The sequence below is a fragment of the Streptopelia decaocto genome, assembly GCF_964273445.1.
Source record: "Streptopelia decaocto genome assembly, chromosome: 1".
NCBI lineage: Eukaryota > Metazoa > Chordata > Aves > Columbiformes > Columbidae > Streptopelia > Streptopelia decaocto.
Window position 1 is genome coordinate 181,143,498 of NC_138663.1, and position 26,255 is coordinate 181,169,752.

At 45.1% G+C, this 26,255-nt stretch overlaps 1 protein-coding gene across 1 annotated transcript in view; it reads right to left on the reverse strand.

Annotated features, from left to right (window-relative positions):
• SIAH3 (siah E3 ubiquitin protein ligase family member 3) overlaps positions 1-25,845 on the reverse strand; it is a 46,212-nt gene extending 20,367 nt beyond the window's left edge. Inside the window, exon 1 of the mRNA XM_082065992.1 lies at positions 25,703-25,845. Within this exon, the coding sequence (XP_081922118.1) occupies positions 25,703-25,837 (135 nt within the window). The 5' untranslated portion in view covers positions 25,838-25,845. The remainder of the gene's footprint in view (positions 1-25,702) is intronic.
• Positions 25,846-26,255: the final 410 nt, after the last annotated feature.

The following is a 26,255-nucleotide window of genomic DNA, read 5'->3' on the forward strand; positions in this document are numbered from 1 at the left end:
GATAAATTTAGGATCCAGTCCTAGTTTTTGTGGATTGTGTTTTACAGGAGACAGTCAGTACCTGAAAGAAACCAGGCTGCAGTTCACCGTTTCCACAAGGGACGTGGGTATGGGGTAATATTTCTTCTGGCCCAAAGTGCTTGTGGTTTTGACTGCATGATGACCCCACTTAAACAGAAAGAGTGGAGAGTGATCCTTGCCCTGATCCTTTCCACCATTAGGGTACTCCCGTGAGAAGAAGGAGATGTGGCTTCCAACCCATGGGAGAAACTTCTCACTTCTAGGTTCCTCTGCAAGCAGTGATTGAAACGTAGACTGAAAGTGCTGCCAGGGAGGTGTGTCTTCTCCTGCCTGCTGTGCTGCTGTTCTTTGTTGGGTACACTCACAAGTTAAATATAGGATCTAGTCCCTCGGGAAGCATGGGACTGCCTGATTTTGCATCTGGAGAGGTACCAATGGGAGACATTGAGATGAGCAAGACAGTGTCCTAAGATGTCAGCCCTTGAGGGGCAAGAAGGCACACTAGGAACATTAGCACATTTTCAGTGCCAGCTTTCACATATAGGGCCTCTTACGGTGTCTAAGTGATCAGGTGAGTCCTTTTGCATTAGAGATCAAACAACATCTAATTGTTTTTTCGGAGCTGAATCTCATCCTGAGTCTCCAACATGTCATGTTGATGGACAGGTAAAGGAAATATCACAATTTTCCCCTCCACTGGCAAAGGTGTGGGAACTTATGCATCCCCTATATACTGGGAGACCACTGAAAACCTTGAGTATCTCAGTCTATTGACTGCAGAAGGGTTACTCTACACTGTGACAGTGCACTAGAGCTTGCACCAAATGGGTCCCATATAGGTAGCTGAGAAAAAGGGGACACCTTGAATGAAGATATTGGGAAAATGCATTCAAAAGGAAGGGCCAGGCACTGGAGGTCTCTGCTCTGCCAAAGGGAGCTGAGCCTGGTAGTGGCTGTGGCTGCAGAAGAGGGTGGGAAGAATGAAAATAGGCTCAGCCAGGCTCAGAGCTCACTCTGAAATGCTTGCACAGGGGTTCCCTAGATGTGAGGCACACAATAACAGTGGCACGCAAGCCTCACACAGTGCCAGGGCATATCAGTCATAATATACACCCTCACCAGCACTTCTGATCTTGGTGCCTGGCAAAAAATCACTTGCAGATCTGTGCATCCATAAATCACGCCCCAACACACTTGAAACCTCTTCTCTTCCTAGAAATGTAAATCTCTGTGATCCAGGGATCCCAATCTGGGCTCTGGTTCAGCTCAGCTACATACCTTGGCTCAGACCACTGTGCAATGATGAGAGAAAGTCTGTAGAACAGTGACTCATGAGATGAGAAAGGTGAAAAGGTAACGAGAGGTAGGATTGCAGAGGTGGGGATAGGTAACAACTCAAAGATTCAAGAAGAAAACCACCATCATAGGAAGATATAGAGTCCTAGGCAGCAACACAGAGAGCTGGAAATGCAGCAGCACTGAGGACCTGTCACAAGTGCAGTAGAAAGCAACCCTTCCCCACCTGATGACTGGCCACCTTTCCAACAAGGACTCTTCACATGTCTTATCAGGGCCACTGAGCATACTAATGCTTAGCCTGGTAGCACATTAAATGCCAGCAATGTTTCATCTGTGTCAACCAACAAACAACTTTTATACTTCAAAGTTGTGTATATCCTGCTTACAGAATCTCTTTGTGCATAGCAAAAGGTGCCTGAACAAAGTGACCTAGAAAAGGAGGGTTACAGTTTCTTCTAGCATAGAAAGCCAGTGTGACCAATAGAAGAAAATCCGGTTTCTTTGTTCTTGTTCTCCCTTTTAATCTTCATCATCCCTCCAGCTAGTGAAAACAAAACACTGTCATTGTGCATTGTGAATTGTTGGTGTTGGGAGTTGCCACAAAAGCACAGGGGTGAAAAAAGCAGGTAGAGTTATATTTCCACTTGTACACAAGAGGTATGAAGTATGTCATGGCACTGACTCTTTTTAAGGACGAAAATTCAGATTTTAGTAAGAATCACTGAATAAAATACCTTTGAAGATGTGGACCGTTTATTTAGTGGAAAGTGAGAGTCTGCTGGGCTAGAGTATCTGTGCTCTCAAAAAGAGAAATCTAGTTGAAGTTTTATGCTTTGTGTTTCAAAGGTTTCAAAACCAACTCAAAGTGTGATTCATCTTATCTAACATGACAGGTTCACAGGCATCTGCATATGATCTAGTCAATATAGGCTGTGCTAACAGTCAAAGTAAATAGCATAGTCCTCTGGGCTCACCTCCTGATCTACTTTTCCATCTATTCTAGGCATGTCTATATCCCTCCACTGGGTAAACTGGGAAACTCCATTTAGTCAGACTTCTGTTTTTGCACCAGAGAGGAGCACTGTGCACAAAGGGAGGGGTCACTGAGGGAGTGGGGTGAAACCAAAATGAGGAGCACTGGTCTGGCTGGGATGAAGTTAACTTTCTTCCCAGCAGTCCATATGGTGCTGGACTTCGGATTTATGACCAGAACAATACTGATGACACATGGATATTTTAATTACCGCTAAGCAGTGTTTGCACAGTGTTGAGGTCTCTGTTTTTCACTCTACATCCCCGACAAGTTAGCTGGGGGTAGGCAAGAGGTTTGGAGGGTATACGTCTGGGACATATGACCCAAACCAATCAAAGAGATATTCTACAACATCATGCTCAGCAATAAATTACCAGGAGTGGGGGAGCTATCTTTCCAAAGTAGCCTTTGCTTGGGGACCAGTTGGATATTGGTCTACTGGTGGGATGTGGCAAGTGACTGCATTTGTATCATCTTTCCCTCAACCCTTTTTTCTTCACTTATTAAATTGTCTTTGCTTTGACCCATGAGTTTTTCTTGCTATTGATCCTCTGATTCTGTCCCTCATCCTGCTGGTGGGAGTGAGGCCAAGACCAGCACACTAGCTTTGTCAGAGGCATCCCTGAAGGAAATGGGCTGAGCCAGTGGTGAAGCTGGTGAAGGGTCTGGAGCATGAGTCTTAGGAGGAGCAGCTGAGGGAACTGGGGCTGTTTAGGCCTGGAGAAAAGAAGGCTGAGGGGAGACCTTATTGCTCTCTACAACTGCCTGAAAGGAGGTTGTAGCATAGAGGCTGTTGGTCTCTTCTCCCAAGTAACAAGTGATAGGATGAGAGGAAATGGCCTCAGGTTGTGCCAGGGGAAGTTTAGATTGGATATTAGGAAAAAATTTATAACCAAAAGGTTGACCAAGCACTGGAACAGGCTGCCCAAAGGAGTGGTTGCATCACCATCCCTGGGGTGTTTAAAAACCATGTAGATGTGATCCTTAGGGTCATGGTTTAGAGGTGGACTCAATGGTCTGAAAGGTCTTTTCCAACCTGAATTATTCTATGGTTGTATACAATAGGAAGCATGGTCTCCAGCCCCTGCAGATGAAGGTTAACTCAAGCTGTGGAAGCCTGCTCACATTTCAGGTGTGATAGCAAAGGCAGTGGCTGAGTAGCTGCCTACTGCCAGGAGTGAAGAAGGGAGCTGTAGGCATAGGGTAACACTATCTTTTAAAAATTAATTTGTTTGTGACCTCTGATGGAGAACTATAGTGGAGGCAAGTGATAATTTACAACTGGTGGCCAGACAAGACTGCCCACATGAAAGCTCTGTGGTGTTTCTCTCCACTCAGGCTGACTTTAGGTGAACGCAGAAGAAGAGAAGTTATCTTCTCTTTAACCTTTCCATACACTTTCTTGGTGTGAGGCTGTCCCAAAATGCAGCACAGACATGGCCTGACCACAGGCACATTCAGCATTGCTTATATCGTGTGTTTCTCCTCTGATGGCCTTCATCCTACACCTCTGCCCTTCCTTCCCTGCTGCCCTCCTGCTCCACTCTGGTGGCACATAGCTCTGAAACCAGAGTGATCTCCACAGCCCACCCTCTCATTCTGGACTGCAACTTGCTTCCCATTATGTTCTCCACGTTGATAGCCAAGTCTTGGCCCTCTGGCCAACACTGCAGTGACATGTCTTTAAGGCTTCCTCCCTGTCTCAATTGCTATTATTATTTCACAAGAGCTTCTGAGGGTTTGGGAGCATCTTGGTAACTTTTGATCTTAAGCTTAACTTCCTTATTATTGCATTAACTTCTCCTTTTTTGGTTGTGCATGCTTAGGAGGTCTGGAAGCCAAACATGTTGCCTCAACACTTAGACAGCTTGCTGCCCAACACACTGGGTAACTTTTGGTCCTCCGCTGCACTGAGGTGACGCTGTGTGATAAATCAGATGTCATGAACCCAGCCTGATCTGGTGCAACCACAGTGACCAGGTTTTGGAGCCTCTTTTTGTATAAAGTGCACTTGTGGACATGTGACAGCCCATTGCTTCCAGATAAATACAAATAAGGAATGACTAAAGTAGGTCTCTCTCCCCTGCCTTTGAATGTGATGAAGGACACTGCATTAACAGTTCTTCTAGCCATCACAATAACATTTCTGAACATGGAGCCAGCACTGGCACCCTCGGTGTCTACTTTCCCTACCTCCTCTGAGAAAAACTGATCCTGCTAAGTAAGAAAGGATGTTCCTAATCACATTAGGATCATCTTAGAAGGCAGAGAGGGTAACAAAATTAGAGCTTTTAAACCATTATCTATGCTTCATGAACATCTGTATTGATACAAGCCTGTGGAGAGTTGAGCTATGGCTGATCTCATTATAGCTTTAAAAAACAAAATATGTGGTGAGCTGGTCCATGGCTGTAAGAAAACCATCAGTCTTTTTGTAAGAGGTGAGAAAGAGCTCTGCTCAGTCCCGGAGTGGTTATATTCTGATTCTTGATTTAAAAAATAAAATTATCTCCAATTCCTCAAATCTTTTACTAGGCTCCATATGCAAGCTAACATATACACATATACCTAGTCAAGTAGTGTGCCTATAATTTCATATTATATGCATTATGCCAGTGTTTTAATCCTGTTGTCTGCATCTTGTCTGATGTGATAATTTATTGTATTATTTTGCATAACCAGAGTTGATGTATTGTATGGAGAAGCCAGGAAGCGTGTCTGATCTCCTTGCTATGGCAGCAATAATTGAAGTCATATGGTTATTATACTTGGACAGAAACATAAACTCCGCAGAAACACTGGACTGGATGAAATAGGGGATAGGACTGGATTTTGGCTAACAGAAAGTAGACATCTCTATGGCAGATGATAAAGTGGTTAGGAGTTTTACCATGCAACATGTTTTTCTTAAAAGCACTAAATAGGAACTATTCACATATCTCTTAATATAAGTTAGGAAAAAATAGGATTTCCTGTTGACTTATTCAAAATATAGTTTACTGTGGAATAAACCCCTTGTTTTCTTTGTGTATTTACATATATAAATAAAACTAAGAAGGTCAAAAATCAAACCAAAATATTCAGAATTTGATTACATCAGACAGATGGGCCAAAACCAAAAAGCTGGTATCTGAAGCTGGGTGTGTTCAGTGCAGAGGCATATATGGCTATGTCCAGCAAAAGAAGATCAAGTAATGAACCCAAGCAGTGGACTCCTGATCATCCACATACCCGAATTATGAACTCACTCCATGTCCTTGCACTTCTCCAAGGTGAAATTTCTATAGCAAGAGCTAACCTTAACCATTTGAAGAAGTCATTGGCATTCAGATTCAGGCAAGAGATTACTTTCCGTCCCTCTTTCATTCAGCATTATAGACATAACCTGCCAATCTCGGACTTTGATACTGTACTTCCTCTGTTCAAACATCGCTTCTGCAATGCATTTATATTGTTGTGTATAAATGCATACACGTGCATGCACACACTCACATGCATTTTCTTTATTGCTTCCACTTGGCAGAAACCTGAGCCTAATTTTAAAGTGTCACAGCTCAAATATAATCCCCCAAAAGAGTTTGCAATGCAGATCACTTCAGCAATCTGCTTCACAAAACAGCGCCCAAAATGGTAATACTGGTTACAGACTGAGATGAGAGAGCAGAAACTTTTTAAGACAACCTCACCACTGAGATCTATTATGAAACCACCCGCTCCATCTATAGACATTTAATTGCTACCTGGCTTTTGGCCTCATTAAATTCCAGATAATTAATCCCTAGGTACTAGATTTTCACTCTGCCCAGAGATACTTCAACAGGTTTTCTTAGCATTGGCCCTGAAATGATCATTTCCTGGTCTGAGTGCTGAAGACGCTGTGCCAAGCAATTTTATACATGTCCATTAACAGCAGACCATTCTGTGATATTAAGGGGAAGAAAAAGATGGGAGAAAAGTACAAGCCTTGCACTATCATCAGTTTCACAGTGAATTCGAGTTATCAGAAAAATGCAGATATAACCATCACGGGACAATTACCCCATTGCTCTCCAGGGAGCTTGATTCATTAAAAACCTAGTCCCTTCTTTTGGCATTGAAACAACCTCCTGTTTCCACTCTCTATTCTCCAGTTCTGGTTCAAAGGTGGATAAAATCTCAAGCAAATGAGCACAATGCACTCCCTGTTGAGAAATAAGGACATAAAAGTTGTAATTTAGTCCTAAGTAAATACTACCACAGATTTAATTCAATCAGAACTTCCCTCTTTGTCTTAAATCATCAACAGAAAGCATCTGCTGTAGGTCTCCCTTCCCTGACCACCACCAGCAGAGGCATAGCTGGTAGGGAGTATCCTGTGGGTGATGCACACAAGCACTGCCCTCAGGGACAAACAGAAGTCATCTTGCATGAAATTTGCACTTTTGCCCCTGGAGAGCCAACAGCATCTCCATTTTTTCTGTTTTGGATAACAACTTTAACGTAATCTTTCATAGAATGTTCTGAGTTGGAAAAGACCCACCAGGATCATTGAGTCCAACTCCCATCACCACATATGACAACCCCACAGTTCACACCATGTGTCTGAGGGTGTTGTCCAGTTTCTTCTTGAACACTGTCAGGCCTGGGGCTGTGACACCTCCCTGGGGACCCTGTTCCAGTGCTCCACCACCTTCTGGGTGAAGAACCTTTTCCTAATGTCCAATCTGAACCTCCCCTAGCATATCTTCCTGCCATTCCCTCGGGTTCTGTCACTGGTCACCAGAGAGAAGAGATCAGTATCTCTCCCTCCTCTTCCCCTTGTGAGGAAGCTGTAGCCACCATCAGGTCTCCCTTTCGTCTCCTCATCTCTGTGTTGAGATGGTGCAACACAGACTTGAAAGCCACTTCATTTATTTTCTAGACTGTTGGGGCTGGCACAACAGCCCGATCAGGACCTGAAATGTCCTCACAAAGCTCCTGGTTCATGTACTTCGAGATGAGGTGGGTAGCATCTGTCCTCCAATGAGCACTCTTTCTGGACTAGAAATGCTATCAACTTACATTTACTTTTTATGTATTTTTAAAAAAAAATTTATAGCACTGTATTTCAGTTTGTTGTATGTTGCAGGTGCCCAGACTGATTATCTTTGAAAACAGCATAATTAATGACTTTCTGTGACTTCAAAATTAAGTGTATTTTGATCAACTTCAATAAAAGCCCCTTCTTTTTGCTGGTAGGAGGTGTGAACCTGCAAGCGCTGAGCCCCTGGGACTTTCCCTGACTTCAGAAGAGGTTTCATCTCTCATTCCACAGAATCACTGAAAGTGAACTCCTCCTTAATGAAAAGAGAGGAAACCAGGGCTTTATCCTTTCTGTGTCACAGACCTTTGTTTAACCTCTGAAAGGCCTTGGTTTTTCCAGCTCTACCACACAGGTAACAGTATTTATAAGCAGACTGGGAGTTTCTATTTGAGGAATATTTTATGAAAACCTGGCTATTTGCCAAAGACAAGTATGATATTTTCCAAACCAATGAGCCATGGAGTCTTTACTGCAGATGAAGAAAAAAAATAGACATACAAGAAGATCCAGTCCCCTGAAACAGGAGCTTCAATATCTAATTGGAACAGAAGAGGCACATTAAGGCATTATAACACTACCAGTGTGGTTTGCCCAAGGCTGAGGTAGCAGAAAACCTCATCTACCCAATGTGAGATGACCAGGGATGCTTCAGGAGCCTGCAGGAGATGATGTTCTGCTTGGAGAATGCTCTCTGCCTGCTCCTGGATGGGGAAACCAGCTGGATGGGTCAGGATGCAACTGGGGGAAAAGTAAAGGAGCAATCTGGCAAAATGGGGCAGGGTGAGGGTGTTGCAGCTGATGTGGGAAAGCAGAGAGAGCTGGGACTCTGCTTCTGAGGGTAAGCCATGTGTGCAGACACTGCTGCCTTTTGCAGAGTGCTGAAGCACCAGTCAGTGGTTTTGCAAGCTGGGGTGACTTTCAGGAAGTCTCAGAGGGCAGCAAGTGCTGATCCAGCAGTTGAGATGAGCTGTAACTGCACCTGCAAAAGCTGGGAGAGAGAGGAGAGTGAAGGAAAGCGGCCGTGGAGGGACCAGGCTGATGTGGTGAGTGTCGAGGGAATGCTCAGGCTATTGCAAAACTGTGTAGGGGAAGGGGAGTCTTACCGAATCGATGCAAACCTCTATTGACAATCAGCTGTAATTGATTTTTCTAGGGTTATTTTATTTCCTCCCCTCCAACCCCCAGCAAGCCTACCCTCTTTTTTACAACAGAGTCAGTGTTTCTACAGGGATATCAAACTTCTCCCAAGCAGGAGATCGGGGATACTTAATTTCCAGGCTGTTGTGTGGTATCTCAAGTTGCTGCTATTTTGTTAACATTCAGGAAAAATAAAACACTGAACAGCCCCTTCCCAGCTTCCCCAAAGCCCTTCCAACGGTAATTAAATGTAACCCTTTTTTTCTGCTGACAGTATCATTTCTAAAAATATCATATTTTGCCCATAGACAAGTCATCTCTGTCAATGAAAGTCATTGTGTCTAACCTAGAGGTCTTTCTAAAAGACATCAGGGAGATGAAGTGGACTTAAACTCCTGAGAAAGGATTTTGGGTTTGGATTTGTGCAGCTGGCAAGGTTAGGTTACCATAAAAGACTCTCTGAGCTTCAAAAGATGTGTATTTATGTCTGGGAGGCAAGAAAACTTCATGGTGTCCTCACCAAAGCTTCACCCTGTGTTACATCGGTGAAGTTGATGAAGGGTTTGGAGAGGAAGCCATATGAGGACCAGCTAAAGTCACTTGGTTTGTTCAGCCTGGAGAAGACTGAAGGGACACCTCGTGGTAGCTACAGCTTCCTCACAAGGGGAGGAGGAGGGACAGGCACCAAACTCTTCTCTTTAGTTACCAATGACAGAACCTGGGGGAATGGCAGGAAGATGGGCCAGGGGAGGTTCAGGTTGGACATTAGGAAAAGGTTCTTCCCCCAGAGGGTGGTGGAGCACTGGAACAGGCTCCCCAGGGAGGTGTCACGGCCCCAAGCCTGACAGTGTTCAAGAAGAGACTGGACAATGCCTGCAGACACATGGTGGGAATTTTGGGAATGTCATATGCAGGGATAGGAGTTAGACTCAGTGATCCTTGTGGGTCCCTTCCAACTCAGGACATTCTATGATCCTATGATAAGTTTCAAAATGGCATCCCTCTTTTCCCCTGCCCCTGCCCCCAGCTTCACAGGCTCCCTCCAGATGCTTGTCCTCAGTGATGGATGAACATGCTGTGAGTACACAGAGTTGGTGGGGAGCAGTGGAAGATCCTCAGCCTTGCAACTCGCATTTTGTTTAGACCAAAGTAGGCACAAACATGATGCCCTACAGTTCCTACGGTTGGAGGCAATGACAGGAGATGGTGGTATGACCCTTGTTTGAGGGATCAGTGCTGCACTTCCCATAAGGAAGCATGATGCATTAATAGAGGAGCCATTGAACTTGTGCGATTCCCATTTTGTCCAGGGAGATACAGCAGAAGGAACCCTTGAAGGACCGCACTGCTACTGGGTCCTGACAGACAGATATTCCTTCCCAATTAGTATTTCTTAGCATGTATGTATCGCTTAACCCAGATCTGATGCACAGAAATGTGTTGTTCATAGTAACAGTCTCCTCCCCTTTGATCATGACAGGGCAGCAGTTTTATGACAGTCTTCGGTACCTGCTGTGTCTACAAAGCGTTGGTTTATGGTTTGCTTAATTAACCTTGTTCTATTGCATATTGATTTTCTGTGTGGTTAATAGTTTAACTTAAAAATGATGTGAACGCCATAACTACATTAAGCCTGTATGAACAGCAAAACATCCAGACATAATAAAGCAAAAAATTGTTGCTGACCTGCAGCTGGTGCATCCTCTCACCGAGAACCTGCTTAAGCATCTTAGCTAACACATTCTCTGAAATAATTTATCTCAGAGGTGAGATCATAAGCAAGCTAATTAAATACCAAATTGGTTATTGAGGGTGCATTTACTGGGCATGAAAAAGTGATGCATCTCTGACATTTCCCTCTGTAAATACATTTAAATTAGACATTGGTAGTGAATTACCATGCTATAAAATTAAAGCAAATAGATGTATTTTGAATGTTATAAGGCAGCTGCATTATGATAATTAAATAACATCAATGGATTATGCTTATATAAAAATTCCAGAAAATCAGGGGCATCACATCATGGTATGGCATTTATTGCTTCCCCATGTATAGCTTCTGGGTTAGAGGATGCTCAGAGGATATGTCCACAATAGTGACAAGGGTAGCACAGGGCAGGAAGGAGGGGGCCGATTTGCAACAAGCTGGTCTATTTTGAGGATGATTTCTCCACACCCACTATTTCCCAGCCATGAAGTTTGGGGCAGTCGCTAATGCTGCATGTACACCACAAGTCACTTCCCACCACGGTGACACCAACACACAAGCTGCAGGGCACAGCTCCAGGCTTGGGACCTCAGGGGGGCCCTGCATGCTGGCTGCTCTTATTTACCCCTTTGAGCACATGCATTTCTTCCCTTCTTCAGCTTTGGGACTGGGTTTGAGAGGTAAGCCCACCAGAAAGGTAGGCTTCCTGCTCTTGCTCCTCTCTTTGCTTTGCAACAGAAGCAGCTGCCCAGAGTTGATGGAATTTGTGCATTTTTGGAGACCTGGCCATGAAACTATTGCATCCAAGATGCCATTCAGTGTGTCCCCTAACCTGGCCATCACGAGTGGCCTCAGCCTTAGCTTGCACACTGAAAATGATGATAGTACACATACACACACACACACACACAAACCATTTGAGGCTGTGACAGCCTCAGTACTCACTTTCTGTGGTGACAAGTATGCAGAAAATTAAGTTGCCTGGCAGTATAAAGGAGCACCTTTCCTTTGACCATCTAGTACCTGTACATCTACAATTGCCTAACATGCCCCTCCATTCTTATTTTAACCTGTCATAAAGCAGTGCACAGTACCCCCTTGAATTTTCTGCTAGTTAAGAATCTGTTATTACTCAGCTGACAAGTTTGGTTGTGTTTTTTTTTTAATTTGCCACATGACATTAGGACATTTTCTATGAGAATTAGTCCTCCCCTGGAATTAAACCCCCGAGACTGACTGGCTGTACTGCAAACACTACAATTTCTGCCTCTGCTTCAGCTCTGGGAACTCTTTGTGCTTGGTACTGAATGAAGCACAGTCTAATCACTGTTTTCCATGGGGAGCCACCAAGAAAACATAAAGTGCTGAAGAACATTTTTGTTTATCAGTGAAGATGAGGATGGTGAATACTCCCATGTATCTTTTTGGTTTTTATCGGGTCATTGGTCTGATGAAGCCTAGATGGTTTATGATGGACCTCCCAAGGGGTTTGCCTTTTTCTAAAGAAAAACACAGAAGTTGCTGAACTGACGTTCACCTTTGCAAAACAGTACCTTCAGCCTTGACCTAGGTGGCTGAATTTTACTTTGGTTGGAAGCTGAAAGTAAAAGGTGCCTACTCTGCTGAATTTGTTAGTGAAAAAGTCAAGACGCTGGTGTAGATCTACCCCAAAACCCTGATGCATGATGACAAGGGAGGTCAGGGGAGCTTCACATGCCTTGTGGTGTCTATGCCAGACCATTGTCTTCTGTCCATCTCTGCCTCCTCTTACAGTGCCAGGTGGAGTGAGCATCCTCTGCTTCCCTTCTGGAGGCAGGCAGGGACACCATACTGCGTAACGCTGTGGCGGCGTGATTGCTTCATTCCCTCTCAGTGGTGGCTGCATATTAACTGTGGATTAATGAGCCCTCTAAGTATTACTTAATGCTCCTAAAATGCTTTATATTTTCTACTTACAGTATAATCATCATTAAGGGATTGAAGTAAAAAGAAAAAAAGACAAAAAAAAAAAAAGAAAAGAAGAAGAAGAAAAAGGAAACTTCGGTGGCTACAATTAAGCTTCATCATCCTCATTTTGGATCTTAGATATTTACAGCCTGACTGTGAAACAGGAAGAGCGTATCCTCGCAGCCTCATTGACACCAAAAGGATTGGTGGCTTCACAGCGTTTATAGCAACAGGACCAGTTTCGCAGATGGGTCCCTCACACACATACAGCAGCTTAACCTACAGCAGGAGATGTGTCTGTTTTGGCCTCCTTCCCAAACCACCAAACTGACATTGGAGAACATTGTCCCTCACCTCATTTACAGAGAGAGAAACCAAAGGCACAAGCTCCTGCAGAGCATCCCAGCTCCCTGATCCCTGCGGCGGGTCTGGGGGCACAATGGATGGCTGCAGCACGTGGATGTGACCATCAGCTTTGGAGGCAGATAAACCCCAACACCTCGGCAGGATGCTGCAGTGAATAGATCCTGTCTCCTGCAGAGCTTATTAGTTCAGGCACAGCACCTGTCTAATGCAGCTCTTTAGCTGCTAGGCTCAGCCTGGCTCGTATCCAGCCTCTGCTGTGTTTCAGCTCCGTCCTTTCTCTCACCCCAGCTCCTGGGACGAGCGGTTCAGGAGGTGGGAAGCCTGCCAGTGCTGCTGGTGAGCTCAAAGACTGTATTTGTACACAGAGGGGAAAAGCAGTTTTGGGTATAAAGGCAAGCACAGCAAACTCTCTGTCACTGTTAGCTGTAGCCTGGGCTCAGAGCATTGGGTCATACATCACTGAGTGCTCTCCAGGGAGCTCAGCCTGATTTTGCTCATGTACTCAGGAACAGATGTTGACTGGATGGGTCTTGTGGAAGTCTGGTGATGCCCACCAAGAGGTAGGGCTGTTCCCCACCAGAGAAACAAATTATCTGCAAAACCGGACTTAGGCTATTAGACTGTTTGCAAACACCAGGTGGCACAGGTCTTACTGGAGTGCCTGAGCTGTAATTATGGGTCGGCCAGGACTGGAGCTGGCTGCACTCCGCTGCATGACTTGCCTGTAGAGAGCACCAAGGTCCTTTTACATGAAAAACAACTTGGAAGTTACTTAATCTGCACATTTCTTCTATGTTGTAAAAGTCAAGAAACAAGAGTTAATATCACAAAAAATGCTGAAAGGTTGCTTTCAGCATCAATTAATTTTCCCTATGAGTGAGTAAGAAAAGGTCTTCCCTTCACCAACATCTGCTTCATCAGACTGAGTTCTCTTGCTATAGGCTGTTGCTTGGCCTCTGGCAAATCAAAGTTGCTTAAGTTAAAGCAGCAAATAGGCAAAATACCCAGACACAGCCTGGATTTATCTGTGAACTGGGATGTTGTTTTCTGATCACTGGCTTATTATTAAAAAATCATTAAAAGCTTAAAAATTATTAAGAGATACCTCACCAGAAAAACTGTGCTTAGCTGCAACGCTAAATTATCTCCAGTTGCCTTGTGAAGCTTCTGGAGATTAAGCTGGCTTCTGATCTGTTTTCTGATAGTGCCTTCATCTTTTACCAACAGCCTGAAAGAAAGTTCAGTCTTTATAATCAGTTATTTACAAACCAGTGGTTATGTTTGCATGACCTCGCATGACCTTAATATTTTTGAGTCTCTTTTTTTTGACTATTTTCCATGGCAGAAGAAACTCAGTGAAAGTTTTGTTTTATTTTTAAAGCTGTATTTTCTCCCTTGAGATTCCAGTCAGGAGTTGCAATTGGATCAAAGATTCCAGTTTGGCTGGAATCCACTGGAATCCAGATGGAGTGGTGGTCAATTACTGCAAGCATTTTGTCTTTTTCCCTGCCATATTTTATATCTTGACCTGGACATAGCCATGAGCTGCCTGCAAGCAAACACACCCCTGTTTGTAAGGAACTTACTCCTGCTGCCTTCTTTGAGTTTGCATTCTGTTGAGGTTGGCAGGTGACTGTGGAAAATGTCTTTTCATCCACTCCCAAAAGCACAGATAATGAGGGGTCTAAACTTGGGTACACGCCTTTAGGCAAGTAGGCAAGTATTTATAAGGGATACTGCTTGACTGAAGAGGGGTAAAGAGGTCCCAAAAAAAACTTTTGACAGAATGATGGCAGAGAGGAAACTAAACGAGCCAGACAATCCCCTGACCACATCGTAACTATTTTGTAAGAATGCGAGGAGAGAAAATCAAACATGAACTACACTTCCAAGCCAACAAAACACCAGTGAAACACTTTTCAAGGACCAGTGCCTCAGGCTCCTGTCAAGTATCCTCTGGTGAAGCTTGCTACAGGACATTTCTGATTCCAGTGCTGGCAGGGCCACTGCTGGGAGTCACGTACCCACAGCCAAGGCAGCAAAGGGGAACATGTGCCTGATTTCACCTTCTTCTTCAGTCTGACATATTAATTAAAACTCTTTTAATTAATCCACAAAGGCCTGTGAAATGGGATGGTGGTGGTGTGGGGAGCAGGCTTATGCACCCCTCTGCTGCCCCTACAGTAAGGGCAATGACAGCTTTTAGGGGAACAACAAAGTCATTTGGGATGGCAATATTTCAAGCTGCCCCAACAAAATACAGCTCACCTGCAGACTTCCATACTTCAAACCATGAGCTGGCCTAAAGAGGCTGGGCAAATCAACCTTTCCTCACCTCTAGTGATGTTATTTCATCCTAACTCACCAAACCTGTGTAGTACATCTGACTTTCACTGATCAAAGATAAACAGAAACAAATTCCATCAAGCCTGGGATGAGACTCAGAATCCAGGCAGGGAACAGAAGTGATACTACCTAAGTAGCCTCTCTGCTTTGTACCTCTTTGCACAGCTAATTAACACAGCTCGCATACCAAAAAAGTGGGTCTGAAGCATTAAGGATCCTGCTGTAGGGGGAAAGTAATCATGAAGCAGCTAATTGAATAAACCCAGGGAAAGTTTGTTCTGCTGGCAGCTACCCCGTAAGGAGAATGAAAGGCAGATTTGTCCAAGTGGATTATTTGTTCGATGTCACTTGCTCCATGGTTTTTGCTCCACTCGGCACTTTTTAGGAATGTGTTTACCCTTGTGCCATGGTGCAAAGTCTTCGCAGAAGGATGATGAACAGTCTGTCCTCTCCCCTTCAGAGTTTATTTTGCATTGCTTGTAATTACCAATAAGTGTGCTTGTTTCAAAGCATATTTTGAAGTATGACTTACACTCTTTTGCCATCCCTCATCTGCCACAGTGACCCCGTTTCCAATCCAAATGGATTTAATTAGCTGGTAATAGCTCTGGGCTTTGGACTACCACAAGGATTTGTATTTCAGACAAGTTTGAATTACGAGATACTTTTGTAACTAGTATAGCTCCATATTATTTCACTGATATCAGTATACTGTGCTGATCCTTGGGTGCCTGAGTATATCCCAAATGTCCGTCTGTCTTCTTAATTCTGTTCAGATATGTCTTTCAGATATGACTTTGGCTTGGTTGTTGTTGATGCACATGTTCGATGATTACGCTTGAGACCCTTCTGCTGCTGCACCCTTCTTTGCACTCCAAAGTACCAATCCTATTTTTATACAGGGTTGCAGGGCCAGAACAATTCAAGTAGGAAAGGACCTCCTGCTAGTTACAGTCCTGCTAACACAGCTCAGGATGAGGTTGGCCTTTGCCACAAGGGTACATTGCTGGCTCACTTTCAGCTTGTCCACTAGAACCCCTTTGTCCCTCTGTCTTGCCTGGCAATGGTGACAGCATCCATGGTCTATTTTTTTGCTATACCTGAAATTTTCTGTTATCAATTAGTCCAAAAATTTGTTGCCTACTTTTTTCTTGATGAGATGTTCCTTCTAGTAGAAATAAATTGAAAGCTCTCACCCTGGAGTTATGTTGCCAGTTGTCCTTTTTTTTTTTTTTTTTGTGTATCTGAGATCTCCCTCAAAGTTTGCTTTTGAGGATTGGAAAGAAGATTGTCTTACCTGAACCTGTGTAAAATAGTAGTGAATATAATGGTGTTTTTGTGTGCAAACTTTCTGGGTTTCTTGTAAGGAGACAACTGTCCTTATTAGGTTTTCTTTTGCATAACTCAAAGAAACTGGAGTTCATTTCACCTAACATCAGCTAGATAAAAATGACCTACCCATCCCAAGCTAATCTTCTGGCTTCCTTGATTGTCAGTGGCAAGAAGGACAGTCTTCCTTTGAGGACAATTTATCTCACTGATCCCTGACCCCAAAAGATGGTGCACCTCAGAAATGTTCTCAATTCTCACGTAGTGCAAGTAGGGAATTGCAGAATTGCCCTACAAGTAAAACCCCATTGGTCTCTAATGTGTCTTTTCATACCATGAGGATCCTGCCAGCAGAGACAGCACCTCTGTGTGTGCAACCAAGCATCCTCATCTAAGCAGGTGTTGCAATGTATCAATGAGATACCCAGGCTCACTCCCCTATTAAAGAGAAAGATGTCTTCAGTGTGCCCTACACTATTCAAAGGAGATGGACAAGTTTGCTAGACTCCAGAAGGTTTTTCATATGGTCTTTTGCTGGATCAAGTTTGGTAATTTTCAGAATTAAGTATGTTGGAATAAGGGTCTGATCATGCAAAAATACGTATTTTTGAAGCTGTGCACGTGGTTGACACTGAACCCCTGATTGGTCTTGCTAAGTTCAGAGCAGTATCATGATCACTGCCGCCATCCTGCTGTTTCCATTTCAACCTCTCCTTTCCGCGAAGCCTGAAGGTGACCTTAACAGTCCCCTTACCCCAGCTGCCCTATGTAATCCTTGTGCGGTGGTTATTTACTCCATTTTCACACTTATTACTTTGCTTATTTTCCACATGGCAGTCCCTAAGAGTGGAAGAACATTTTCATCCTCTGCTCATGTGGTTTTCTGCTCCATAGCAGCTGCCTCCTTGCTCATCTGTAGTGTTTGTTTTCTGCACAAGAAGACATTACTGATTCAATCTTTTTCTGTCTCATTTATGCTCCAGTGCTCTGTTTCTCTTTCCACTTTAGCTGGCACTTGATGTGAGAGAGTGTGTGATCTTGTGTTTAAGATATTCACAAGAACCTGTGTCTCTTCTCCACCATGCATTTCCCAGTGGTTAATGAACAATCGCCAACCACTCTGGAGCTTAATATTTCCACTTGTAAAATAACAGTAACATCACTAAAGCTGTGAAAAGATTATTTTTCACTTGTGAGGCCGGTCTGGAAGGAAAAGGGATTTCAGTTTGGGTCAGCTCAGAATGAAATTGCTCTAGAAGAAATGCACTACATCTGTTATGGAAAGAACTGGTTAATTCCTTTCCAAAGTTGTTTCAAACATTTCTACCTTTTTAAAAAACATACACCAAAATAAACATGCAAAGTACTCGGCGGTCTCTTCCATTCTCCCCCCGAGATGCTTTCATGTTGTTGTGGAGACTAAAGGGGAGAGCTAAAGATAAATCCATTAATGTTATATAAGTCACTCCAAAATGCCTCTAAATAAATAAAAGTGCTTCAGACTGTACACTGCGTATGTGCCAAGCAATTCATCAGCAGTGCCAGGACACTCTTTCCTCTTTGGAGGAGAACTCCACGGGAGAGGGGAGCAGAAGTATTGCAGGTGGCAATTAGCAGCAGGTCACCCAGAGCAATTTTCAAGAGATCTCCAAGCGCCACTGGGGATTTGCCGTTCAGCACAGCCCTCAATAATCCCTAAGGGTAAGAGCTCTGTGGGAGGTTGTGAAAGCCAGCTGAGGCCACTGCTCTCCCCAGCTGCTTGCTCCTGCAGCGTGGAAGCAGAAGGGTGCCTACTTTGGTAGTGCACACACTGGATTGCCAGATTAAATCCCTGATGACAGTGGTTTTGCACCGCCACACTGAAACAGAGGGAAGATGTTCTCTTTGGCCAGCACTGGTGAATGGATCATGATGGTGGCTTACTGCGCTGGATGGACAACAGGCATCTGTGGCATCTCCAGCCAGACCTGACTGCTTGAGCCCTGATCCAGTGTATGGTGGCAATTGGGTTTTGCAGGCATGTAGGACACTTGGCTTCCACACTAACTGCATCAGCATGTGGTGACAGGAACATTTCATCGTCTCTTGTAGCTCTCTTCATCTTGCTGGTGATCATGAAGCAGGACTTCATCTGTCAATAGGTAAGTTGGTGGCACGAAGTAAGCTGGGGATCAAATTATTTTTTCTAAAAGAGCTTAGAGGAAAATAAGAGATCCAAAGTTGCAGTGAAATTAGTGGTGCTTTCCTTCCAGTGGGAGTAAAAAAAGACCAAAATTAGGTTATTGAAGGACAGATGAGAAGAATCTTTTGCTTTAAGACTTTGGTATAGCAGGTAATGGGCAGGATGAGGAGGAACAATAATGCAGAAGAGAAGGAACCTAGAAAAAGAGGCAAGCCATGGAAAGAAAGAGAAATGAAGCAGTTTGATGAAGTGCTCAATGTCTCATCATCCATGCTTTCAATTTCCAAATAAAGCATGTGCATTCTTGGGCTGGGAAGTTGCTCCTGCTTTCAGAAGGACCCAAGTGGAGAGCTCAGGCCCAGTCTCTCCCCAGTTCCATCAGAAGCTGGACCCAAATTGGCTGAATGTGGTGGCACAGCTCTGCTTGTCTCTGTCGCAAAAATCACACTAAAAGCAGGCTCAGTGTACTACCTAAATCTTGTTCAGCTCTCTGAAGCAATTATTTCAGTTCTGGTGGCACATGCACCTCCCAGCACCCACCTCCAGCAGCTCCAAGGAGGAGGACCACAACTCTGCATTGTGCCATGCCATGCCATGCCATGTATGCCAGCTCCAATTGTCATTACTCTCATCATGGTCATTACTCTCATGGTCCTTGCTCCCACCACACCAGAGGTGTGGTGATCCTAACCATCCCAGCCTCCCACAGCCAGAAGAGTGTGGCTGTGTGTCCCATGCTCCTTGCTACCTCACTCAGTCCCCAGTAAATCTGGGTAAAGACTGTGTCTCCCACTAAATTATTGCAGGATTCACAGTTTTTCCCTCTTCTGCACCAGGGTGAGAGACACTAATGGCCCATTGTGATGGGAAGGCTCTGGGGGTACCAGGGGTGACACCCAAGTTCTCAGCTCTACGTCAAACAGGACAAGGTTCATGGTATTTCTACAGTGGAAGAAGGGCTGACACCTTGGGGAGACCGGGCACAGGCACAGCAGCTCCGTTCCTTCACTTTATGAGGAGTCCCAGGATCTGCTGTGTTTCTTTAAATTCGGTTTCTTGGATTAACTAAAGAACCTCAGACTGTCACTCAGAAGTTTCTAAGTGTCCCCAGTTAAGTGTACGGGGAGGTCTTTGGTACTGGGACAGCATCTTAATGATTGAACAAGAACTTCTACTCTGTAAATTCTGAATTTGGGGCAAAATTTTCTATGTTTGGCAACCTGACCTGGGACTTTTTAACATCTGAGCCTTGCAGGACTATGCTCAGTGCTTGATTTCTCTACTGAGGCAAGCAGCAAGGTGTGTTAATTAACACCAGTTGTGGGAATGTCCAAGTGTGGCTTACATCTGCTGGGAAGCAGCCTGAGACATCACCACTCATTTTACATCATCAAGGCTTATAATAAAACATCCCTCTTTCCTCCACACTCCATGTGTTAGCCACAGCAATTGCTTTGAAGCAGTATTTCTCCTGAGGGAGGTATCTGGGCCACTACATCTAACCCGAAGGGCTGCACTGAGAAATTCTTGATATACTGAGTTGTATCAGAGTGGGTGGATTAGAAAGTGATACGTGATTGTGTCTGATGTGTCTTCACCTCTGCAGGCAAATATCCTGTCAAGGGGAGAGGTATTTCTCTAATATTATAACAATGGTGCCATTTCCCATTGATAACACCTGTCTTGAAATGTCCTGCAACCAGGTCAGATTTGTTAATGAAATTCACCCTCAAAATCAAACATGGGTAGAAAAGGGCTCAATGCTTATCCACTCTATCCCATCTCCAGAGCTGTAGCATGACAGGCAGCACCCATTAACAGCAGTAATTAATTTTCCGGAATGGTTTTGGGGTGGCAGAGGGGGAGAAGGAAGACGAAGCATATTAACACAGAAACTTCTGAGACGGTAGCACTTCACCTCTCTTTGCCTCTGCCGAGGAGGTGCTGTAATTGTTATTCTGGGAGACCATGCTGGAACTCGGAGCTGCCCTGCTTTGCAGCAAGAGTGGAGCAAAGCCCATGCCACCCTGCTCTCCCACATCGTGGTCCTGTGGGTTGTGCAGGTGTGTGGGTCTGTGAGCTCAGGGTTAATGGGAGAGGGAAGAGGGGAGAGAGAAGAAGGGAGAAAGGAAAAGGAAGAGGGGAGCTCTCAGGACCAGGCAGCAGCAGCGACGGATGGAGAGACCCCAGGGAGAGCTGCAGGAGTGTGCTCTGCCTCCTCTCTGCAGAGAACCATTACAGTCACATCTTCAGGCGGCTGTGGATGCACAGACAGAGGCTCCTAGGGTGCTCGTGGTCAACTTGGTTTCCAATTTCACCCACTGAATTCCCATCAAACAGAGACAGGGCTGAAGGATGGGTGGCAAAGCAGTGCTGCCTGCTGCTGTCCACATCCCCACAAAAGGATTTGGGAGTCTGAGGTGCCCAATGTTTGTTCAGCCCTGGCCCAAACTGAGACCCAAATGCCTGGCCAGGAACCTGGCTTTGCAGGCAGCAGGAGGGTTTGCAGCCCCCCTCGCCATGGCTGTCACAATCCTGGTGAACGTTGCGGCCGAATGCCACTTGGGCTCCCCAAATCAGCACCTGAAGTGATAGATTTGAGCATGTGTGAGCTGAGATGGTGGCAGAGGATATCTGGGGGTTGTTAGCAGTAGGTTAAAGAGTCACTTTCCTCCCTTGCAGTAAATAAATAAATAAATCTTGTGCACCATAGCACTTTAATCCTGCTGGGGATAAAGTGGATTACAATGCTATTTGGCTGGCCGCTGCACGCAGAGCCAAACTGTTATAACAGGATTCAAATCCCCTCCCTAACTCAGAACAGATTTGCTTGTTTCTTTAAAAAATAGCTAGAAGACAGCTTGGCCCCATAAACCATGTTATGATCCTTTTTGAATATAAGATTGAACTATTTCTGGCCTCCTCTAAATATGCTTCCTTTTGTAATTCAACACGATCCTTGAAGTCCTACAGAGAAAAGGAAGGGTGGTTTCTACAAGAGCATTGTAAATGTACTTTTTTTACCATTTAGAAGCGCATTTTTCACACTCTTCAAAGAGTAAAAGTTGCGCGTAAAAAGCTAGTAACTCTGTGAACAAAGAGGATCTATTTTACGCAGCTGCATGTAGCATCTTGCAAAACATCAGCACCTGGCTGGGCTGTGATGGCACTGCTGTCCCGTGCTACGGACGGCTGTTTTTTTGGGCAGGAACTGATGCCAGTTAAGGAGTGAGGACACAACCTTCTCCCCAGGGTGCAATTAGCAGTGATGGGAAGTATTGCTATTAACAAGGAAAAAATGCAGAGGAATTCACTGAGCCTCATCTCTGCAGGGACCAGCAAACTCTGCTGGTTTCTTCCGTGCACAGAGAGGACCTTAAAATTTTCCTGGCACACTGGGACCTGCAGCCAGCAGCAGCAGCGGTGCTCCTTTAATTAATGTGGCCTTAGAGAGAGCAGCCACTTAACTAGGAAGCTCCATTGCCTGGCCGTGCCTCTCTAAGGGCAGATGTCAGGGCGACCATACACTTGAAGGAAGACAGGTTACAAGGTAACACATATAATACTATTGAGGATGAAGGTGACCTATAAAAGTGCAGTAAATATGTGATTTTCTCTGCTTGGCAAGTGAATTTTGATCCCACTGTAGCACCACATCGTGAGGTGCTGCTGCTGTGCCTGGGAAAGCTCAAGGAAGGACAAAGAGCAGAAAGCAGCAAGAAGGACAAAGAGGCTCCAAAACAACCCCCCCACCCCATTCACACCCCTGCCAGACAGGCAAACAGAGAGTGACACTGCAGAGTTGTCTTTCCTTGTTTAGAGCCGCCTATGTCAGCCTGTCGTGCACAGGGAAAATAGCAGCAGATCAATAGAGATATCTGCGCTGATATCTGACGCTCTTATCATCTCCTTTAAGATACACTGAATCCCTCATCAGCCTTCCCAGTTAATGAGCCTTTCAGTTGGAAGAAAGACACTGGTTTTTTTCTGAATGTGTGATTCTCTGCCAGTCTCCAGACCTCTCTTAAAGAAAGAGGTAAGTGATGGCCTCTGGTCACAGTCAGAGATCCAGGCTGTGATTATGGTGACAATGTGCTGATATAACTTTACTGGAGAACCCCGCCTTGGTCTATGTACAAGTCTGTGACAGCAGAAGCTGGTGCAAACTTTCCCTGAAGGGTATCGCACACCGAGTGCTTTCCATGATGCCAAATCTCTGACACACATACGTGATCACCAGCCATGGGTCCTCGTGGTGGGCTAGATCCCACCACCATCTCTGAGCACACCCCTGGATGGAAGGAGTGAGATCTGAGTCCTGCAGTGATTTGACTTTAATGGAGTTATGTGCATTGGCACTGATTGAGGACCTGACCTAGGTGATGGATGTCAATGTAATCACACCAGAATATGATGCCTGTCATTTATCATTTGCACCAGTCAGCCAGGAGGCCCCTTGCCTGGGTGCTGTAGAGATACAGAATAAAATAATCCCTTTGCAAAGAGCTTACAATTTTGGAGTACGCACAAACATTTAAGCCTTGAAGGAAAGGGAGAGAAATTACATTGCTCCTAGCCCTTGTTTCCTAGCAGGCTTGTATTCATCGACTGCGAACCTTAATACAGTTTTCACTCCACTTGTCAATTGTTAAGATAGATTTGGGGGCTGCCAACAAAATGCTACAGTTGAAATGACCCAGCTAGAAATAATAGACCATGAAACATCAGAGTAGTAATAATACTGTAAACTACCACAGAGGAATATCTTCAGCCCTTTCATTGTTAATGGTCCCTCCGGTGTCATTCGGTGTATGGGACAGTTTGGGGGTGATTTGCCTGTTCCTGCTTCAGAAGTCTTTGCACCAGGTTGCTGGAGGGAGCAACCACAACCTCCCTGTTCATCTTCAGGGCAAAAATAGGCACCCTGAGAAGCAGGTTCATCTGACCTGTCTTTGATATCAGTTTTCAGACAAGACGCCTTGCCTGCTGGAGGTGACCACCTCTGTCACCAGGTAAGAGCAGGTGGGACAAGGTGTCCATCTTGGAGACAGGTGTTGCTGGCCAGTGGGTGCTGTTGGTGTCATGCTGGGCACAAAGGGGTCCAACCCACCCATCTTTTCTGGCTCTTAACACAAAACAATGGTGTGTTCCTTACAGAGCTGGTGGGAAACCAGACTGAACACCTTGAGAGCATATCAGTACTAAAGCCTGACATATTCACCCATCTGGATGTGAGCTGGGTAACTCAGGAGCACTTTCAAAATGTTTTTCACTTTACAATCAGAGGTTTTTTTCAGAGCAGAGAGCTTTCTTATCAGCTTGTCCTACCTGTCTGGTGTCTCAACAGACCCATGTGGGGAAACTAGTGCCATTAGGTTCCCACTGCAACCCTATCACAGGAGCAATTCCTACCGAGTTCAAGACAATTCTCACTGGAGATTTCATTGACACATCAGACCTTTTCCTAAAGGCTTCCCTTTGTTTCCAAGAGAGTTGTAGGTGCAATGCCGGCTTCCAAGAGCTGCCAAGACAGCACCAAGATTATGCATCTCTCTACTGTGCTTTGGGTCTGAGCAGTGAGGAGCTTGGCCATGGGGATTTTAATGCACTAAAATGCCCTCTGTGTTTAACAGAAAGGAACAGAAGCATCAACTTTTTTTTTTTTTTGGACATCCAAAGGTAAAATGCCGCAGCTCCTGCAACAGCAAATCTGCAATTCAAGAGGACCTGAACTGATAAATTCAGGTCTAGACCTAGATAACAGTGAAGCAGTCAGCAGACACCTCTCTGTGGGACCACATCAGACAGTGCCACTGGCATTGAAATTGTCTTGTGACCTTCAATAACCTTTTTTCTGCTCAGCTTTTTTTACTAATTAAAATTATTAATGAAAGTAACAGGAGACAGTCTCATAAAAGGGGTCAAGCACAGAAACACTCATTTACAAAATCTCCCCATGCACTTAGGAACGTGACTATTTCTTTTATCTATTTGGATCGCCAGATTCTTTCAGACAACAACAAGGCTGTGGGTGTTTTAAATAGCTTGTGTTGGCAGAGGAGCTGCATGTTGGCAGAGGTGAGCCCACAACCGAGCTGTCCATCCCCTGGGAGATCCTGCCCCAGCCAGCAGTGCTCACCAGGCTGACTACAGCCTTGCATGGAAATCCTCCTGGACATGCCATCCTGCTGGAAACAACCTTCCCCTGCCTGAGCGCAGCCCAAGACTGGAAACATACCTCCAGGAAACTGGCTTTTCTGGGGGGGGATGTCGCTCCAAAGAGGGATTTACCCCATCAATGGACCTCCTGGAGACCTGCAGCTTGGGAAAGATGCTCCTTACAACCACTGCGAGTTCCTTCTGGAGACCCCGGCAGAGCCAAATATAAGTTGTCCTGAATTGGATTAATTTCTGAGCTTGCATTGGGCTTGCAGAGTGGCATCTCAAGTCAGGTCCACAAGGACTTTCAGCAAAACAGGAGTCACTTAGTTAAACTTGGTCATTCACTACCATGACAAAGTAATTAGAGCCTGGCAGTCTCTTTCTCCCCCTGCTGCTCCTTCTCTATGTACAAACATCAGGGCTCTGGCATAGACGGAGCTCTTGACACTTTGTCAGTGAAAAAGCAGTACCGTGTAAGTAAGAGAAATGTTTTATGGGAACTATAAATAGTTTTGCATTAAGGCAAATGTATTCTCCTGCCTAAAATAGATTCACCTTGCAAACAGCTTAGGGACACTTTCAGCACCAGACAAATGCTTTCAGACTCCCCTTCAGAGAGAGAAACAGCCTTTTTCCCCAAAAAAGCAAACAAGACCAGCAGCCAGAGACCCCTACGCTGTCCCCCAGCCCCCTCCCATCCTGACCCCACTCCCCATGGCTGGAAAGCAGCCGGCGGTGCTTGGGTGTCAGTCTGGGAGATGGCTCAGCATCCTTCCACCAAAAACGGAGCTTAATTCATCCAACTAACTTTTCCAGTCATTTTCTCCAGGAGCTCACAACATGCGTGCTCATTACACAGGTGAAAGGGATGAGGAAACTTTGGGGAGGGGGAGCAGCTACTTCCCATGGTCTCTCGGAGCAGCGGGTTGCTTTGCTTTCACTCCAAAGGGAACTGAGCAGCCAAACAATGCAAACATCCCCTCTGCCAGGGCTGCAATGTGTTAACAGCACTCTCAGAGCATCATTTCATTCCCTGCGGAGAAAAGCCGCCGGTGGGGTGGGGGGGTGGACAAGAAGATGTCAGAAGAGAAAAACGTATTTTTAACTCACCTTTAGGCTGTGCGTTGGGTTGACGACGCAGACAAGTTGCCCGGCAGCTGAGAAAACCCTCTTTGCCTTGTAGTGCTGAAACCTCAGGTGAATAAGATCTAACACAGCCCCAAAGCACTGGGTGAAGAAAAGCATCACAACTTTTGGCGTTTGCTGCTGCTGCTGCCGCTGCTGCTGCTGCTGCTGGCGGTGGGCAGGGGAAGCAGCCAGGGAGCCCCTGAGTCCTTGAGCCCGGGGAGGGGAGTGCAGTCGGCGAGAGCTCCGCTCCGGCACGGCTTAGCATGCCTTCATATTCATCATCAAAATAAGACGGGAAGAGGCTTGCAGCAGCGGGGCGGCCAATGGAAAGGACAGAAATGTTATCCTTGAGGTCCAGAGACAGCCAATAACGAATGCCTCCCCTCCAGAAACTCCCTGATGAATTGAGCCTGGCGGAGAATGTATTATTGGGCATTACCATACATCAGCACATTGCATTTATCTTGTGATTACAGCCAGTCATACGTAAGGCTGTGGAGATATGCAAGGCAAAATTGATTGCTTAATGTCTCCA